This window comes from Tamandua tetradactyla, chromosome 20 (genome assembly GCF_023851605.1).
Source record: "Tamandua tetradactyla isolate mTamTet1 chromosome 20, mTamTet1.pri, whole genome shotgun sequence".
Taxonomy (NCBI): Eukaryota; Metazoa; Chordata; class Mammalia; order Pilosa; family Myrmecophagidae; genus Tamandua; species Tamandua tetradactyla.
This window is the reverse complement of record NC_135346.1, coordinates 12,994,072-13,014,046: the sequence shown is the minus strand read 5'-3', so window position 1 is coordinate 13,014,046 and position 19,975 is coordinate 12,994,072. Positions and strand designations below refer to the sequence as shown.

Genomic DNA, 19,975 nt, shown 5'->3' with positions numbered 1-19,975 from the left:
GCTCTGTACAGGAAGGCAGTATTCCCGACTTCAGAATATGTTGCAAAATCTGACATTTCTTTTTTTTTTTTTGTGGGGTGCCTGGGCTGGGAACTGAACCTGAGTCTCCTGCATGGCAGGAGAGAATTATACCACTGAACTAACCATGCACTGACCTTTCTTTTCTTTTCTTTTTTTTGGCATGGGCAGACACCTGGAATTGAACCCAGGTCTCTGGCATGGCAGGTGAGAGCTCTGCCTGCTGAGCCACCGTGGCCCACCCTCTGACCTTTCTTTTCTTTTTTTTAGTTTTAAAAATTTTTATTGATATACATTATATATTCACATACCATGTAATTGACCTTTCTTTTTAAACACATTTAAGTCCAAGAAAACTTACCCATTTGAGTGCTGTCATTCTGAAGTCACTCAACATCTGAGAATCTTTTATTTTTGACCAGCTGCCTTTGTTCCGGCTTGGGCTTGCTGAAGAAGACAGATTCCCTGCTTTCTCTCTGGTACCATCTGTGAATCAGGCAGTGCCTGAGCTCTGCCTCTGCTTTCTGGACACAAAATGTCTGGCAGAATTTCAGGGGAAAACTTAAGAATTTAGAATGTGTTTGATGAGCATCTGCTTCAGGAAAGTACATATTGGTGAAGAGCAGAGGTTGCAATGAAAGAGTAACAATTTATTCTTAGCTGAGTTTTAAGTCCTTTGCTGGATTCCAAAACACATGGGCTCTGTTTTACTGTTTCCAATACCATTCCATTGGAAATGTCCAAAATCATGAGGCAGAACTTTGACATTGTTATTTTTTTTAGCTTTTTAATTGTATAGTATAACATATATACAAAGCAATAGTTTTCAAAGCACTCTTCAACAAGTAGTTACAGGACAGATGCCAGAGTTTGTCATGGGCTACCATACAATCCTCTCAGATTTTTCCTTCTAGCTGCTCCAGAATATAGGAGGCTAGAAGGAATGAATATTTTTTTATTACCATGATTGACATTTTTCTTCTTGTTTGTGAAAAACAATATATGTATAAAAAAGCAATGTTTTTCAAAGCACAGCACCACAATTAGTTGCAGAACATATTTCAGAGCGACGTTGATATTTTATGTTATTCTAGGCAAGCTTGAAGGCCAGCTTTTGCAGGGAAGATGGTTATTTGATTCTTCTTCTTTTTTAATTGCAGCATTAAAATTTTTATTCTTAAATATTTATCAAAGGAGTCCACACCTTTGATAAAATCAAAATTTATGAAAGAGCTTATGAAAAGCAGTGGTTCCAGGGATGCACAGGTAGTTCAGTGATGGGATTCTGGCCTGCCGTGCGGGAGACCTGGGCTTGATTCCTAGCCCATGCACTTTCCCAAAACACAGACAAACAAACAAAAACCAACCAATCAACTAAACAAACACAAAATTCAACAAATGGTGCTGTAATAACGGGATACTCACATGGAAAAACAAGGAAATGTGACCTCACCATACAGCATACAAAAAAAAAAAAAAAGAAGAAAGAAAAACAATCGTTCCATGTCTCAACACCTTCATCCCAGCTCCCTTGTGGCAGCCACTTTAATCAATTCTGTTTTCAGTGGTTCCCTCCATGGAGGATTGCTTCCAATCCTGCACCGATATGTGCAGGTATATAAATAACAATTGCAGAACAAGTAATGACAGACAGCGCTTCATCTATGTAGACCCCAGGCTGGGAGAGGAGAAAAAAGTATAGATTTTATCTCTGATCTCTTTTTATACATTTTTGGGTACGGTAGGGACCACACAAGCCTGTATAGGTTGTGTTTTGCAGGCTCAGGTGTGTGGGGCAGACCTCCAAATTGCACAAGTTTGACCATGGCCCCAAAAGAGAAGAGGAGGATTTGGATACCTGGAGGGGGAGGGGGTCCTTCCAGTGGCCTGAGTCAATGTGGTGTATTTGGGAGAAAGAAAGGAGTTGGGACAGCTGGGGTCTCATTCCACTTCTGAAAGAGTAATGTAATAAGAAACTTCATTTGCACATCCTCCTGGGACCGTGTGTTGGAGGATGGACGAACAGCACACACAGGTGGACTGAATTGTAGGTGAAGTTTTTTGCAGTTGCCCTTTTCCAAGGCGCTGCAGCTGGTGGTGCTGAGAGCTGTGACCTGCCTTCGCGGACCCCAGCCCAGCCTTTCTCTCTGTGTGCTTTTTCCTTTTGCTTCCTTCCCACGACTACTTTTATAAATGATAAAATCATTTATAAAATAATTTAATATGATAAAATCATTTATAAAATAATTTAATAAAGTCATTTATAAAAAAGTGATAACATTCCCAGCAGAAAAAAAAATCACTCATAATTCTCGTGTCCTACGTATTGCTTGTTTTTAAGGCTATTTTGGAAGCAAAGGTCAAGTTCTATGAGGCTTGAATAGTTGATAGGGCTGCCAGCGATGGTTGAAATAGGTTTCCTCTTCCACTGAACCATCCCAGCTTTGGTGTCTGTTCCATTCTCCTCAGGCTTTCTGTAATTTGGTTCCTCTTCTGTGAAATTTGGTGCATTTCTGGCCTTCTTAATACCAGTAATTTTTCAGTCCATTTCCCTGACCCACCTCCTGGGTGCATTGCATCTGTGCTGTGCTTGTTGCAGGAATGACGGGACAGAGTTTGGTGGCTCCATTTACCAGAAGGTGAACAAGAAGTTGGAGACTGCTGTCAATCTAGCCTGGACGGCAGGGAACAGTAACACTCGTTTTGGAATAGCAGCCAAGTATCAGATCGACCCTGATGCATGCTTCTCGGTGGGTACCTGTGGAATCCTGCAGCTCCTATGGGCCCTGCGTGATCCTTAGCTTGGAATCCTTCAAGATTCTTAGAGTTCTGGGCTTTGGTGTAGAGATTTTCTCCCTGTGAAAAGAGCTCAGAATGAGTGAAAACTACCTTGACTATGTATGCCAGGCACTGTGCAGAGCATTATATGTGGGCTATTGTATTTAATCCTCATAGCAACACATTTGAAGTAGGTGTGCTATTTTTTTCCCCTTAAATCATTCCTGTTTTTACAGATGAGAAAATGGGAGCCTAGAGAGGTTGAGTAACTTGTCCAAGGGCACACAGCCAGTAAGTGCTAGAGCCTGGATTTGATCCTGGATTTGATCCAGACTGACTTGCTATTGAATCTTCTCCTTTAAACAGTAACTACAATTCTGCAAATTGTAAAAGGGTGTACCCTCAAACCTCAGGTTTTAAATGTTTGTTTTCCCTCTTCTTTTTCATTCACTGGCCCAGCTCCTTTATTGCATATTAGGCAGTTGGGCCGTGGCGTTTGCGGTTGGCATCTTGCCTTGTAGATTCTGTAGCACTGCTCATGAGACTTTGGGCTGCTGCTCAGTTTTGCAATAAATTCTGTTGCGCTCAAGTCTTTTGTCACAGGACACGGCAGTTTGCACCTCTTTTAGGGTGGAATGAGGAAATCTTATATTGCAGAATGATTTCATGGCTGGTTTGTATAATTTACAGACAGCCCATTTCACCTCTCCTGAGCTGGGAACTGACTTTGGTTCCCTTAATGTTATGCACTTAAAACAAGGGAAAGGGAGCCTCTTTTTTTGGATGTCATGAGTAAAAAGGGCTGCTAGCTGCTGGGAAACTTCCCTTAGCCCTTTTCTCTTTCTTATTGTGGGAATGGGAGCGGGTGGGAGGGATGTCAGGTCAGAAAACACCATTTGAGCAGGAAAACGTGCACTTTGATAGCCCCAGCTTCTCCCAGGACTTGGTATTCTCATGGCCTGAGCTGGTTCTCAACCTGGCCCCTCCTAATTTCACCAGAAAGGGGCAGGGAGAAGCCAGATTTTCCTTGACCCAGGCAGAGGAACAGTTGGCTCAACTGCTTCATTGAACTTAATCAACATTAAGTGATTATCTGGCTGGGTCACCCTTTTGTTCTAATATAGTAGATTCTCATTATATGTGGTGGTTATGGTCAATTAAGTCACCATGAACATCGAATTATTGAATATTGAAACATTTTTTCCAGGGAAAATTTGGTGCTAGGCTCCTGTGAGCCTCTGGCCAAGAAATTTTCATTATCTAAAACTATATATATATATATATATAGTTGATTGACTAAATTGAACTCAGGGTCAAAAGCACTATCACTTATGCCTGAACAAAGCTTTTCTAACCACATGTATTTTCTCTGTAAGACCTTCCCTGTGCTAAAGAATGCCAGATGACACTTCTGCATTATGCTTGGGGCCCATTTGAAGCAGTGGAATCATCAGCCCAAACAGCATAAATGGCAAAAATGTGGCACTAAATATATTGTCATAAGGATACTTGTTTTCAGTACAAGAGCTGAAACAAAAAGGCAGAACATCACCTTGTTCCACCTCATCTGGGAAGGCGCACAACGGACAACTTAAATTTTTTGCGACTCTCGGCATGTCCATCAATGACCGTGAAAGCGCCATGAATGTGGGTTTTGGGGTTAGAAATAAATTTTAAGAAGTAACAAGTTTGCAAACCCTGAATGCTGTGAATAAGAGGATTGACTGTATGTGTTTTAAATTCAGGTTGGTCAGTGCTGACCCTTCATGTCAGTTTGATTTTTGTTTCTCTTATTCATGAAGAGGAAACAGTAACCATGCTCTACCTAAAAAACTTCGGTATCCACGCTGACATTTACTATGTTTTCTTTCATCCCAGCAAGTAGATCTTGAAGGAAATGTTCATACAAGGAAGCTTTCTTGAACGTTATTTCCCTAAATGAAAGTGTCCCCCTGCCTTATAACTTATAAATATGGACCTGCTCAGTTTAAAAGGGGTTGGGCATTCATGCCTCCAGGAATCAAATGTAAATAATGACTTCCTCTTAGTTGAAAATTTTGTTGATTTAAAAACATGAACATTTATAAATGGAATGACTCTTTGAGTTTCCCTTCTGAGACCCAGTGCTCAAATTTGATATAATTCATATTGAATTTAATGAATTCCATAAGCAAGGAGGTACAAAATGATAATTTGATTCTGAGAATCAAGGTTGGCTGCTTACAGAGCTCTTGTTCAATTTGGAGACAAGAAACCTGAAATACTTAACATTTTTTAAGTATTTTAACTCTTTTTGTCTTTTCCCTTACTAGGCTAAAGTAAACAACTCCAGCCTGATAGGTTTAGGATACACTCAGACCCTGAAGCCAGGTATGTGTTCTTTTTTGTGTGAAATCAGTTCTTTGTCTTAAAAAAAATTTGGTGCCAGATTGCTATTTTATGTTATTGTTATAAAACGCTGTGTGGTACATTGTAAATTCATCCATATGAAGTTTTATAATTGGATGTGTATATAGGGCTTGCAGGGTCATTATAAAACATTTGGGAAATATGAGAAGTAGTAAGTAGGAAGAAAAAAAAAAGGTCAAAGCTAACATATATTGCATTTTTGGTTTTTTTATTTTCTTCCATTTTTTTTCCCACTGTGAACAGAGTATTTCCAACAGGTTCTCAGCTAGCCCATAAATCATTCTCGTTGTAAAAAGGCAAAGAAATAGGAAAACCAGTTTAGAGGTTTCTTGTACGTTGTCTGCTGGGGCGATCCATGGTGTTTTAGGGCTCCAGGTGATGGTACCACTTTGGGGGTTATTTTGGTCAGGCTGTCAGAATCAATTACTCCAGGAAAAATATCAGTGAATTGTGTGTCTGTGTGTGAGTGTTAACATGAGTGTAAGATCTCAGGGTCTGATTCAAGGTTGGAGTTTTGTTTCAAGGGGCTGTTGCCAAGAAGCTTGTTGTGTGTGTTATCAGTGGTAGAGAGGGTAATTATAGCAGGAGGAAGATGGAGGAAAAATGGAAATGGGATTCCTTGAAGCGAGTTTGGGCTGCCTCTCTGGTTGATGGAATCATAATTATAGTTGTGTTAGAAGCTCACTCTAAGATACCTATTGGTCAGGCAGTGTTGAATGACAAGGATTGAGGTGCCAGGTGGCAGGGTCCCTGCTGCTCATGCCTGGAAAAGGTTCTTTTGGTGTGGTTTTACCAGTGTGCTTCAGCTTCCCTCCAGGTGTAAACTTTCTTCTCTTTTCTTTCCCCTTCCCCCTCCCTATTTTTTCCCTTGCAGGTATCAAACTGACCCTGTCGGCTCTGCTGGACGGCAGGAACGTCAACGCCGGCGGCCACAAGCTTGGTCTAGGGCTGGAATTTCAGGCGTAAACGAACACTGTACAATCATTTAATTTTAAACTGTTTTGCAGCATAGCTACCTTCAGAATTTAGTGTACCTTTTAATGTTGTATGTCTGGGATGCAAGTATTGCTACGTACCATGCTAGACCTCCAGGGTGAAAGATGGTTCAGCTTTAAAGTGTTACCCTCTCAGAGGTACAGAAGAAACCCGATTCCAAAAAAGGTCCTTTAAGCTGTAGACTTTGGGGGGAACTTAGCAGTCCCTCTAGAGATGTCAGGTTTCTTTTTATCTAGAAATGGCTGCAAGTGGAAGCTATAATGTGTAGGCACTTTGTAAATTCCTGTTGAATAAATGAATGAACTTGTGATTTCCTGAGAATTGAAGCTAGGTTTCCTAAGCCCAGTTGTGAAGAGGCTCATTGCTCAGTGGGGTGTACAAACTCGTCTCCAAGGACTTTTTTAGACAGATCTTCATGACCTGTTTCCACTCCAGTCCATCACCTCTTTTACACCAAAAGTAGTCTGCAGGGCATGGTAGCTGTTTTTTTTTTTTTTTGTGCCATTTTGGGGTGGAGAGGGTGGATGTGATAAAGCCAATAATTCAGGAATTAATTCTCTATCATGTTGTGGTTTTGTGCTCTTGAACCACTACTAAATAGCTTCCAGGAGCTCCAGCTACAAAGCTGGGAAGAGTCTCTGTGACTGTAATCATATGGTGACAACATTTGGAATCTAAATTGGACCTTTGTTGTATTCTCACCACTCTATTTTTTAGCAGTTTAATGGATATATTTTAGAGTCTTCCATTTTGTGTGGAATTAGATCATCCCTTTCAAATGCTGTAATTAACATCACTTAAAATAAAACTTGAATAAAATATTGAAACCTCATCCTTCTGTTGTCTTTATTAACAAATATATAAACAAAGGAAGCATGGCATTTGTTTTGATGTGTTCTTTGATTACTTGCTCTGAATGTGTGTGTATCATATATTACTAGTTTTCTATTGCTGCACCAAATTGACACAATGAATGGCTTAAACAGTATTCATTTGTATCACAATTCTGGAGGGTTAGAAGTCCAGGCATGGCATGACTGGGTTCTCTGCTTAGGTCTTCTCAGTGTTGAAATCAGGGTGTCACTTGGGCTGCATTCGTATCTGGAGCTCAGCATCCTCTTCCAGGTTCAATTCAGTCCTTTTGGTTGTAGGGTTGAAGTCTCCATTTCCTTGCTTGCAGTCCGCTGGGGGTAGTTGCACCTCCTAGAGGCTACCTGCGTTTTTTATTTTTTTGCTTGTGGTCACCTCCATCTCCAAAGGCAGGAAAAGAAAAACTCCTTCATGTTGGTTTTAGGTTTCAAATATCCAGAAAGAGCCCACATTTTTTTCTTTTTATTGTTCGGGTTCTAGATTGAAAGCTGCTGGAATGCAATATACCAGAACTGGAATGGCTTTTAAAAAGTGGAATTTAATAAGTTTCAAGTTTATAGTTCTAAGTCTATAAAAAATGTCCAAACTAAGGCAGCAAGGAAAAGCTAACCCTAATTCAAGGAAGACCTATGGGTCTGGAACTCTCAGCTGGGAAATCACACGGCTGGCATCTGCTGGTCCCTTGCTCCTGGGCTCCATTGCTTGTAGCCTCTGTTCCTGTGGGGGTTCTCACTTTGCTTCTCTGGGGCTGACTTTCATCTCTTGGCTTCCCTTGGCTCTCTCCAGGTTCTGGCTTGCCTAGCATCTCAGGGGAAGGCACATTGCAACTTCTGCTGGGCCCTGCATCTCCAAATGTTTGGGTCTTCTGTGGGCTCTGTGGGCTCTGTGGCTTCTGCTCTCCAAGAGTCTACATCTGCTGTTTCTCCCAGATGTTTCCCCCTTTAAAGAACTCTAGTAAACAAATCAAAACCCACCTTGAATGGGTGGAGTCATATGTCCATGGAAATAATCCACAATTTCCCACCTTAAACAACAGGTCTTACCCCAAAAGATTGGATCAGGATTAAAACAGGGCTTTTCTAAGGTTCGTAATGGTTTCGAACTGGCACAGCCTCCCCTCTCTTCTGGGACCCCTGCAGTGTTTATGCTGATATGCTTGATATTAATCCTACAGGTTCCTCAGGCTCTTTTCTTCATTCTTTTTTCTACACAGATTGAATGATTTCAATTATCTTATTTTCAAGTTCTTTGTATCTTTCTTGTGCCAATTGCAATCTGCTGTTGAACCCCTCTAGGAAATTTTTCATTCATTATGGGCCTTCAACCCTGTTTGGTCCCTTTTTGTAATTTCCATTTGTCTATTGATATTCTCTTTGTATTCATCTGTTGTTCTCCTGATTTCCTTTAGTTCTTTGTCCAGGTTTTCCTTTATCCCTATGAGCATATTTAGGACCATTTTTAAAAAAGTTTGTGTCTGGTATGTCCCAGACATACCAGATGCTTTAACTTGTCCTTCACCCGGGCAATTAATTCCAGGCAATTAATTCCTGTTTCTTTGTATTTTTTTGTGACCTTTTGTTGTATCCTGGACATTTCTGTATTTTAATGTGTTATTATACTGGAACTTAGATTTGGAAGTGTCTGTTCCTTAAACTCATATCCAGGTAGTATTATTACAGAGCTTTCCTTGATTGCCAGGTGCTATCAAAATAAAAAGGAAAAAGGAAAACACTCTTTCAGGGCTTATCCATAGAGTAGTTTAGAGAATAGCTCCAGGCCAAAGCATAGAGTCTCCTTGCTTTCTGCACATGCCTTTTGTCTTGGGCCTGCAAGTGTGGCCCTAGGAATTCCCTCATTTACACAGTTTTGAATGTCTCCTCTTCCTTAGGAAACAGTTTCCTACTGTCCGGGGCACTGCACTGTACCCTACAGGCAGAAATCCTTTGCTTCAGGCAGCATGACTTGACAGCCCCCCATAGCATTCGGTAGGACCGCCAGCTGCATTCTACACGCAGGGCAAGTTGTGGGACTCTGAGTCCCTCAGGCCATCACCAGACAGACTGGGCCAGCCGTGGATGCTCCCAGTATTTTCATGAGGGTTACTCTGCTCCCTCAGGAACTAGGACCAAGGATATGTACTGGGAACTTGGACTGGCTCCTCTCTGAGCCGGTGAGGCTCGGGGGAGGGTTCAGCCAGGGTGCCACACAATCCTACCTCTTTTTCTTGATTCAGAGCTTACCCAGTTGCTATAGTCCTCTAACTTTCTGGAGCTTTGAGAAAGTGGCTTCTGCTAGTTTTTGCTGGTTGTTCAAAGCTTCTGGGGGGTTGGAGAAGCCCTGAAGTGTCTGGCTCTGTCATTTTGAATGGGGCAGGCTTTCCTCTCACTTCTGCCACCCTCAGAAAAAGTCCCTTTTAAGTGCTCCCCTGATTTGATCAGCCCCATTGAAGGTAATCTCCCTTTTCTTAAAGTCAGTAGTCATGTTTTAGAATTAGAGGAGTAATACTTCACATCATGTTCACATTCATACTCTAGGGTCGAGGATTACACAAGGACATGGATAACTGGGGCTCATTTTAGAATTCTGCCATATATTTATATTTTTAACAAGTTGTGGAAATCTTAGACACAAAGTCGATTAGTATAACGAACTCTACATACTCATCAGCCAGCTCAACAAATATGAACATTTTTACCATTCAGTGATAAATGGTTTTTAGCAGAATGCCTTTTTTTTTTGATGTTCAAAAGTGATAATTCAAAACAGGTGTCAGATTTGCTTTTAGCATTTTCTGTAGCTGATCACCTAAAACCTGCCAGTTTTGGTATTTGTCATATGGTCTTCATCAGGTTTATAAGTACCTGCAGCTATTACTAAGTGAACCGTTTGAACTCCATCAGATTTGTCCAGAGATTTTGGCAAATAATGGTGGTTACATCCAGATAGGTGCCAGGTACAGCATTAAAGGTATTCTGAAATGTATTCAGGACCTCTGAATACGAAAAAGTATTCCCCAATTACTTATCAAGTGTCTGCCTGTGTGTGCAGCATGTTGGGATTTCATTGTACTGAAGTCCTCAGTGCCCTGCGTTCATGATATCTCACCAGCTAAAATAATTGAGACCATCTGTGCAGAACAAATGGGCATAGTGGACATAGAATCCGAGAAGAGAGGATTGTAACTGTTTAATACAGAAAAGTTCATTTAAGTCCGAAGCAACCTCCAACAAACAAGCTAGGGTTGAGAGGCGTATTAGTTAACTGAGTGTGGTGGTGTTTCTGTATTCAGGGGAAGGAAAGCTCCAGAGAGACTTCGACTTCATAGGCGGACTTTGTATCCTGGCTAACCTGGAAGTTTGCAATAAGGGCACCATTCAGTCTAGAGGGGCTTGTGGTGGGTTTCGGGAAGTGAGGAGATGAATGACCTCTTAGTTTTCTTAACACAGAGTTTGTGTGTGTCTGAGCTGTCACCAGAGGCAGATAAATGAGGAAAAACCAGTGCCAGGAGTAGAACACAGGCCCTTCTCTCCTCCAGAGAGGTAGTTCAGCTGTGTCTATCTTGAGGCTCACAGCAATCTGGGAATCAGGGAGACCGGAGTGGTGACGCTGTGGACACAATAAATGCCTTGTTTTATGCCCACTGATTTTCCTGCAAATGGATGAAATGGAACATTTATGAATTGAAGCCTATAGACATTTACTAAGGAAACATTCACAGAACATACATTACAGACCAAATCATGGTGCCAGGGCTCTAAGTAAATTTCCTAGAAGTTTCTAAATTTGCATTTTCATATACTGGAGGTTTTGTTTTAAATAAAATTTAAAAAGTGATAGAGGTTGATTGTGGGAAACTTCGAAGCCATTTACAATAGCAACTCCTCACCTCTACCTCTCAGCCTCCTTTCCTTCATAATATCTTACCGTATTATACACTGTATATTTTATACTATAGTGTCCTCCTCAAGAAAATAGACGAGGGTGGGAGGAAGGGCTTGGTTTTATTCACTGCTGTATCTTGACATATGAAGCTAAATTTTTTTTTGAAATAATAAACGATCGTGGGGAAGGATAAAAAAATACATCTGTAATTCCACCATTCGGATTATGGCCAGTTAACATTTGTGTTTTCTTCAGTTTTGGGGAGCGAGAGATCACTCCACCTACCCAGTTGGCTCTTCCTTTTAAAAATGTTTAAAAGCACTCTTACTGGCTGTACAATGTCCCACTCTGTGGTTCCCGAAACGGCCATCCGAAGTTTGCTCCAAGTCCCACTTCTCTTCCTCCCCGATCCCTTTCCTGAGCCCCTCGCCAGGGTGCGACGTCATCACGCTGAGTCGTAGCTGCCTAGGGCTGTGACGTATTACGAAGCGCCTGACGACATGACGTAAGCCTAGCAACGGCGCAGGCTCCTGGCCGAATCCGTTATGGCCGCTTCCACCCTGGGGAGGATGAGAGGGGTCGCGGCAGCGAAGCTGCTGCCGGGGCAGGGTATCCGGGTCCCTGCGGGGCTGGCGCAGCCGCTGGTGCTGGCGCTCCTGCTGGCGTCTGCTGCGCTGTCTAGTGGTAAAGAGGGAGCGGCGGCAGGGCGGGCGCCGGGAGGCGGAGAGGGCCCGGACGCAGGCCGGGAGACTGGCAGGGCCGGGAAAAGGGCGCTTCCGCGTGTCCTGAGCACAGTGCGATGTCTAAGTGGGGCCGAGTCTCTACAGGCCGGAGGAGGGAAAGCAGGCTGTCTGAAGGGCTCTAAAGAGGTGGGGTCTTTAGGGGTCTCAGAAGTGGGGTTGAGAGATGCCGGGAACATGGAGCACAGTGTGTAGATGGGCAGGGAAGGGGGAGTGGCGTTGGTGTCCACAGGAGCCTGAATAAAGGGTTACCACAGCGGGGGCAGTGGTGGTGGGATCTCCAAAGTTCCTAGGAGGGGGAAAGATGGGAGGGTCTATAAAAGGGGTCCAAGGAGTTCAGGGCTGAGAAGATGGCCAGGTCGTGGAAGGTGGTGTCTAGAGAGACTTCCGAGGTTGGGGACTCGAGTCTGGAGGGTCCAGGGGAGGGCGGTGGTTTTCCAGAAGGGAAAATGTCTGTGATCAGGACCGAGGTGGGCTTATGGAGTATTTCAGAGAGCGAAAGTGAAGAAAAAAGAGCTATCTCTTGGTGCATATCTGAAATCTGGGAGGTTCTAAGTGCTTGGCAAAGAGCCAGAATACTGGGGCAATGGACTCCTGAAGGACTTGGAGGAGGAGAGGAGTTTGGGGACAAGGGAAATTCTTTGTAAACATGGTCTCCTCTGTCCTGGCTTAACCAGGACAACTTTGCCTCATTTTTAGGGGTCCCTAGGGTTTGATGAAGGATTTCTTTTCTTGCAAATGTGCCTTTATGAATCAGCATATTAAAGGGCCTGAGACGTAGTGGGGACAAAACCATTAAATAAGAACTTGAGATGATTAAGCAGTATCTTTTTTAGTGGTCTGGTTTTTCTGTCAGGCCAAGACACAGTTCTGAGCTTCATAAATCTTCTTTGGGTCTCTAGATGAAAAACAGCGTAAAGTGAACTGTGTTCCCTATCTGGCTAGCAAGGGCTGTCCAGCATATATTCCTCTACTACGGGGCTGGGGGCACATACTTAGGCTTCTCCAGCAGCTCTGAGGGGAGGACAACTGGGTCATACTCCCAGAAGTGTTTGCAAGTCTGGGAGAAGTCCATTTTCCCAAGGTCCTTTTGTCAGTAGTAAAATGTAATGAGGATTTTCCTGGTAGATGCAAGTATTCCTGTTCTTAAAGTACTTAAGTAGCATAATTGTTTTATTATCTAATCATCCAAGAAAAAAGTGACATTTCAGTGTTTAAAAGATTTTTTTTCTTGCTGGAATGATTAAGAGATATGGTTTATTATTATTTTTGTATACACTATTTAATGCATAACTGTTCCCTACAGAAAATAACTGAGATGAAAAAGTAAATGGTGGAGTAGCTCTGTTTCAGGACAGTATAGCATTTGTAAAACTTGAGGTAATATAAGTGCTTTTTTTTAAGTTTGCCGTATTGTAAATAGAGTGATTTGAAATCACTCTTGTAATAACAAAATGAAAGTCCAGTGCTGAGCTCCAAATCTCACATAAGTGTGAAAATAAGAAAGTTACTACATTAGATTTATTTAAACTTATTCTATATCAGGTTTCTTAAAATTTCAATGTTTGGTTGTATTCTTGGCAGTCTGTAAGAATTTTTAAGTTTTGTGTCTTTGTTTTAATAAAGTCTAAATGAAAAGTTAATATAAACATTGTTTTGGATCACTATATGACCATCTTATGACCAAGCCTTGTCATGTCATTTCAGTGCTTGCTTCTTTGCATTTGTCATTGAATTGCTTTCAAATGATCACCTAAATGTAATGTGCAATGTATTTAATTTTTAAGGCAGTATTTCTGAAACCAGCCTGTAAATGAATTCTTGGGTCCTCTGAATTCTCAAGGTTGAGAAATGCCAGTATGGTTTATTTCAAACATTTTTTTATATGGACCAATGGAAGAGGATAAGTAAATTTAGAAAGTTTTATTTTTAAAGTCAGTTTTAACTAGAGAGGGACTATCACTAGGAAAAGGTGAAAATAGAAGATTTAAAAGTCTAAAGTAATGGGCGGGCAATGGTGACTCAGTGACAGAGTTCTGGCCTGCCATACCAGAGACCCAGGTTGGCTTCCTGGTGCCTGCTCATGTAAAGAAAAAAAAAAAAGTCTTAAAAGTAATACACGTATTTGTTGAAGCCCAACAATTAAATCCATAAAGTTAGAGTTATCACTTTGTTCTGAATATTCTTCTGGATCTACTCTGATTTGGAGGGGAGAGGTGGTCAATTTGCAGTAAATGTTTCAGATGAATTCTGTGTTTGCTTACATTATATTTGTGTATTATTTCCGAATTTTCACTCTTTGAATGACACGTTTTAATTCTGTTCCTCCTTGGTGCTAGTGTTGGAGTTACAGGAATGAACAGCATGACTTTGGAGATATCCTTAGAAAATGAGTGGGGTTTGCTTGGGTGAGAGAGAAGAAGCACAGGAAGGGCTTTTCCAGCAGGGCAGATAGTAGGTGCAGAAATGCAACTTGGGATGCAGTATAGGATTTGAGTGGAAGTTGGGTCAAGAACATATTTGGCTAACTATGGGTCTTCTTAGCTTCTCTGCTATATAAATAAGCTTCTTGAAAACAAGCCTCAAAATCAAGGGCTTGGGAGTTCCTAATGTTTGAGACAGTATCAGGTGTTTCCCCGGTGGTAAAGCTTAGTAGTTCCATATTTTTTCTCCCATCCCTCAAGGGACTTTGCCAATACTTTAAAATGATCTGCTCATCATACTCTGAAATGTTTTCTTGCATTACCTTAAGCTATATAGAATTACAGGCCCTCATTCCCATTCTGGGCTCCATGTGTTTGGGTTGTTTGAATGATTTATCCAGACAGGTTGAGTTAGATTATGTGCTACAGAAAACTTAAGTTTTGACAAAATAAATCTCTCTTCCTTTGTTCTCACTGGGTAGGTGAAGTTCTAAAATAACAGACAATGTCCTCCTTACCCCTGCATTCTGAGTTACCCTTCTCTTGACCCCATCAGCTTTGTTCTTGTCTCTAATTGAAGTCTGATCTCTTTTCAGTTTCTTTAATAGTTGTTGTATGTAGCAATGCTGACTTTGAGTCCTTACAACTCCTACTTTGAGTCTTAGGTGTCACACAGGTACCCAAAGTTCCAGGGCACTACCAGATTATACACAGATTGCACAGCCTCTCAAAATCTAGCTCCGGACTAAATGTGAATGCTACAAGAGCTCACAATCTAGGCCCCGATTTTCTTATAAGTATTTTCTAAAAGACCATACAATATTTGCTCTTTTGTTTCTGGTTTATTTTGCATCACGTATGTCCTGCAGGTTCATTCAACTTGTTGCATGCCTCATGGCTCCAGTCCTTTATGTAGCCGCATATTTGGTATCTCTCTTTTATACTTTAGCCATTCTGGGAGGTATGTGGTGATACTTCATTGTAGTTTTAATTTGCATTTCCCTAAGAGCCAGTGATGTTGAATATCTTTTCTTTCATGTGCTTATTTGCCATCTGTATATATCTATAATGAAATCTCTCTTCATATCTTTTGTTCGTATTTTTGGTAGATTGTTTGCTTTTTCACTGTGGCGTTTCAAGAGTTCTTTATATATTCTAGATTCCAGTTCTTTGTTGGATGTCGGATTTGCAAATATTTTTTCCTAATCTGTAGCTTGTTTTTTCATCCTCTTATGAGGGAGGGTCTTTTGCAGAACAAAAGTTCTTATTTTTGTTGAAACCCAACTTATCAGATTTTCCGTTTATGTATTCTGATTCTGGTGTCAAGTCTAAGAACGCTTTGCCTAGCCCTAGATCCCCAAAATTTTCTCTTACGTTTTTTCTGTAAGTTTTATAATTTTACATTTAAATGTGCTCCAATTTTAGTCTTTTTTTTTTTTTTTTTTACAAAGTGTGAGACTTAAATTGAAGTTCATTTAGCTTATTAATATGGTAGATTACATTGATTATTTGAGTATGTAAACCAGCCTTGCATCTTTGGAACAAACCCCAGTTGATTATGGTATAAAATTATTTTTTGGTGTTAATCTCTATTTGCTAATATTGTAAACATATTTTAAAATTTTTATGTTTTGGTCATATATATCTGTTTTTATCAAATCATTTTTCTGTTTTATATTTTGCTAAGGATTTTTTCATCTATATTCATGGGAGATATAGTGGTCTGTGGTTTTTTGTTATAGTTTGTTTGCATTTGGTATCAGGATGATACCAGTTTTGTAAAATGAATTGTGAATCGTTCCTCCTTCTCTGTTCTCTGGTTTTCTGTATTCAGTCTTTGGTAGAATTTTAAAGTGAAATCTTCTGGACCAGCAATTTTTTTTCTGGAGGTGAGGAATGGGTTTAAAAAATGTGAATTCAATTTCTTAAATAGATATAACGTTTAAATGATACCTTTCATATTGGGTGAGTTGTGGTAGTTTGGTTTTCAAGGGATTGGTCCATTTCATCTAATTTGTCAAATTTATGTGTTTAGATTTGTTTGTAGTATTCCCTTAATCTCTTTGCAGCCTGCAGAATCTGTAGTGATATCCCATTTCATTTCTGATAGTGGTAATTTGTATCTTCTCTCTTCTTCTTTGTCAGTCTTGCTAGAGGTTTGTTGATTTTATTGATCTTTACAAAGAATCAGCTTTTTGTTTTATTAATTTTCTCTGTTTTTCTATTTCTATTTCAGTGATTTATGCTCTTTTTAAATTATTTCTTTCCTTCTATTACCGGACAAAGACCGTGGATTCTTTTGCCTGACACACTCAATAACCAATTCCTGAGACACTGGGATTTCAAAGAGAGAAAGATTTTATTACTAGGCTTGTAGTAGCAGAGCATATGGCCTCGTGGCCCAAAATCTCTCTCTCTGAACTCTAGTAATTCTGATAGTTTTATTAGAGAAAAAAATGGGCAGGGTTTAGGATAGTGAGCACGGTGTCCCCAGATGTAATTAGAGGTGATCTAATTACTGAGCATGCACAGATTGATTACATGCTTAGTCACGGAATGTGTGTGAGAAAATGGCGGAGAGGTATAAGGTGACTTGTAGGTTAATGTCCAAGGTACTGCACCCATCAGGCAGGTCCGATTTGGTTGGATTCAGTCTTGGACATCAAGATAACTGTAGATTTGGGGTGGGTTAGTTCTGTGCTGACCCAGAACCCATCATTAATAACCATTAGAGGCTGTCGTTAGTGATTACAAGATTCTAGAGTTGAAAAATTGGATTTTTACTGGGTACAAATGAAGGTTAGCACAAGGTTTTTACAATAACAGGGGCAGAAGGTAAGCACTGTACAATCATTAACAGAGATCAAAGCTGGATTACAATTTAGAGATTTCAGAAATTTCCCTCTGTCTACTCCAATATACAAGAAAGCAAAAAGGAATTTCTATGTAATGATTCAGTAATCAAAATCATCCCTTAAATCCTGGTTTCTCAGTTACAATGCTGCTTGCTTTGGGTTCATTTTTCCCCTTCTTTTTCTGGATTCTTCAGGTGGGACTTAAGTGATTGATTTGAGACTTTTAAAATATATGTATTTAGTGCTATAAATCTCCCTCTCATCATTGCTTTGTTTGTGTCTCACAGATTTTGACATTTATTTTCTTTTCCATTTGGTTTGATGTAGTTCTTGTAAAAAATTTCCCTTGAGCCCTCCTCTTTGGTGCATGGATTCTGTAAAAGTGTGTTATTCAGTTTCCAAGCCTTTAGAGATTTACCTGTTATCTTTCTGTTACCAATTTCTAGTTTGATTCCTTTGTGGTAATAGAACATTCTGTGTGTATATATATATATTTTTTTCTTCAAGTTTTCTTTATTTTTTTAAATTGACAAACCAAAACATACAAACACAAACATTTTTTTCTTTTTCTTTTTAACAAAAGGAACTTATTTAATACAAACAAAGCATTATATTTATTTGAATAGTATGATGTTAATCAAGCAAGATTTCTGAGAAGGTGAATTTTAAGTTAAATTTCTGAAGAGTTTGTAGATACTGATTAGCACAGAGTACAGAATTGGTAGATACAAATATTCTTAGCATTCCAACATTCCCTGTATGGTGTTCTCTGTATGTATTGATATTTGTTTTATGGCCCAGGATATAGTCTGTGTTGGTGTATGTTCCACAAGCACTGGAAAAGAATATGTATTTTGGTGTTGTTGGGTGGAGTGTGCTGTAGATGTTGATTAGATCTTGTTGGTTGATGGTTTGAGTTTTTCAGTAGACTTGGTAATCTGGTTCTATCAATTGTTGAGAGAAGGGTATTGACAGTTTCCAATTAGAGTAGTGGATTTATCTATTTCTCCTATCAGTTATGCCAATTTTTGCATTGCAGATTTTGCTGTTGTGTTATTTGTTTCATACACATTTAGAATTGCTATGTCTTCTTTATGGATTGACCTTTTTTATATAAAGTCCTTCTCTTCTCGTATTTTATTTGCTCTGAAGTCTACTTTATCTAATGTTAATATAGTGACTTCATTTCTGTTTTCCTTTGACTGATGTTTGCATGATATGTTTTTCCATCCTTTATTTTCAACCTGCCTATATTCTTATATTTGACATGAGTTTCTTGTAGGCAGCATATATTTGTGTCTTCCAATCTCTATTTTAAAATTGATACATAAAGACATTTAATATAATTATTAAATATGTTAGGGCTTAAGTCTGCCATTCTATTTTTTTGTTTTCTGTTTCTTTGTTTTTCATTTTTCTGTTTTCCTTTTCCTTCCTTTCTGTAGATTACTTGAGCATTTTCTTAGTAATCTGTTTGATTCATAGTAGTATTTTTGTTTTTTGTTTTTTCAAAGAGAGGAGGACTTTATTACTTAGGTGCATAGTAGGCAAGCAGATGGCCTGTTGGCCCCAAATCTGTCTCTTGGAGTTTAGGGGTTTCAAGGATTTTAGCAAGGGGAGATGAGGTCATTACAATTTCAAATAGCAAGTTCTAAGCAGAAAAGGAGACAGTGTTAGTTATCATTATCATTTCAGTAGGAGAACATAATCAGATAGGAAGGGAGGCAGAGCTATCATTTCAATACTAAAGGTATAAGCCTAAAAGGAAGGGAGACAAGTTATCTTTCAATAGCAGAGTCTAGCTGATAGGATTTCCAAATGTGAGAGGCTAAAACTGGTTAATGGCTGACTTCAAACTCTTCATTAATATTAGGGCCTTTGCCCTAGAAATTACTCTAAGAAAATGACCAGATAAAGGGAATGACAGCTCTTACAATCATAAAGTCACAAGTTAAGTGCTTTTATAACCATTTCTGATATCTGGGCAGCTGAATTATAGTTTAGGGTTTCAGATATTCGCCTCTGTCTACCGTAATATACCAGAAAGCAAAAAGGAATATCTGTAATGATTAGATAATAAAACCATCCCTTAAATCCTAATTTCTCAGCTACAGTTCCTCCCTTTCATTTGATAATCATCTCTCAATCTTGAGAAGAGTTCTCTGGGTGAGGACTCTTCTAACTGTGTCACGGCTGAAAAGGGACATTGTTATTAAGGGACAGAGGAATAAAATGATGAAACCAGTTGTTTCTCTTGGAGTCCAGTATTTTTGGGTTTCAGAGCTTCTCTGGCATTGGAACAATCTGGAGGTTTTATGTCTCTGAAAAACAAACGTAATAAGTAAAATTTTAGAGTCCAGGATATCTTTCAGGGTTTCCAGGAATACTGTAGGTTGGGGTTTGCCATATTGTGGCAGTTTGCAAAATCTGGCTGAAAGTTGGATAAGAGTGACCTCAAGAATGACCTCTTGACTTAATTTGAAATCTTTTAGCACTTCTTTTCTCCCTTTTGGTCAACTAATCCACAATGCCAGGGCCAGGCTCATCCTTGGGACTTTTGCCTCACAGTGTCAGGGCCAGTTATGTTCCATGATACTAGGGCCAGGCTAACACCTCTGGAAATTATGGCCCATGTAGGGCAGAAGGCCAGAGTTTGGCTTAGAGAGACTGCATTTCAGTAACAGCAGAGATTTTCTGGAGATGACTCTTAGGCACGAATTATGAGTAGGCTCAGTTTGCTATTACACAAATAAGTTTCATAAGGGCAAGCCTCAAGATTGAGACTGTGGCTTATTAAATTAGGAGCCTCTCTTGCTTAAGAAAATGTCAGGAATTCCCCAGGTGGGAAAATTTACTAGTTCTGTTTCCAAGTCCCTTAAGCGACATTGCAAATACTTTTTCATCTTCTACTAAATAAATTACTCTGAAATGCATCATGATATAACATTAACCTGTACATAATATTAAGATTTTATTCTTTATTCTAGGTTCTATATTAAATAAA

At 39.8% G+C, this 19,975-nt stretch overlaps 2 protein-coding genes across 5 annotated transcripts in view; both read left to right on the top strand.

Annotated features, from left to right (window-relative positions):
- VDAC1 (voltage dependent anion channel 1) overlaps window positions 1–7,028 on the top strand; it is a 48,825-nt gene extending 41,797 nt beyond the window's left edge. For all 4 annotated transcript variants that reach the window (XM_077138437.1, XM_077138438.1, XM_077138435.1 and 1 more), the window contains exons 7-9: window positions 2,618–2,768; window positions 5,109–5,166; window positions 6,080–7,028. In XM_077138437.1, coding sequence (XP_076994552.1) covers window positions 2,618–2,768; window positions 5,109–5,166; window positions 6,080–6,171 — 301 coding nt within the window. In that variant the 3' untranslated portion in view covers window positions 6,172–7,028. The remainder of the gene's footprint in view (window positions 1–2,617; window positions 2,769–5,108; window positions 5,167–6,079) is intronic.
- A 4,417-nt stretch (window positions 7,029–11,445) lies between these two features.
- Window positions 11,446–19,975, top strand: part of C20H5orf15 (chromosome 20 C5orf15 homolog) — a 28,959-nt gene continuing 20,429 nt past the window's right edge. The window contains exon 1 of the mRNA XM_077138434.1: window positions 11,446–11,637. Within this exon, the coding sequence (XP_076994549.1) occupies window positions 11,499–11,637 (139 nt within the window). The 5' untranslated portion in view covers window positions 11,446–11,498. The remainder of the gene's footprint in view (window positions 11,638–19,975) is intronic.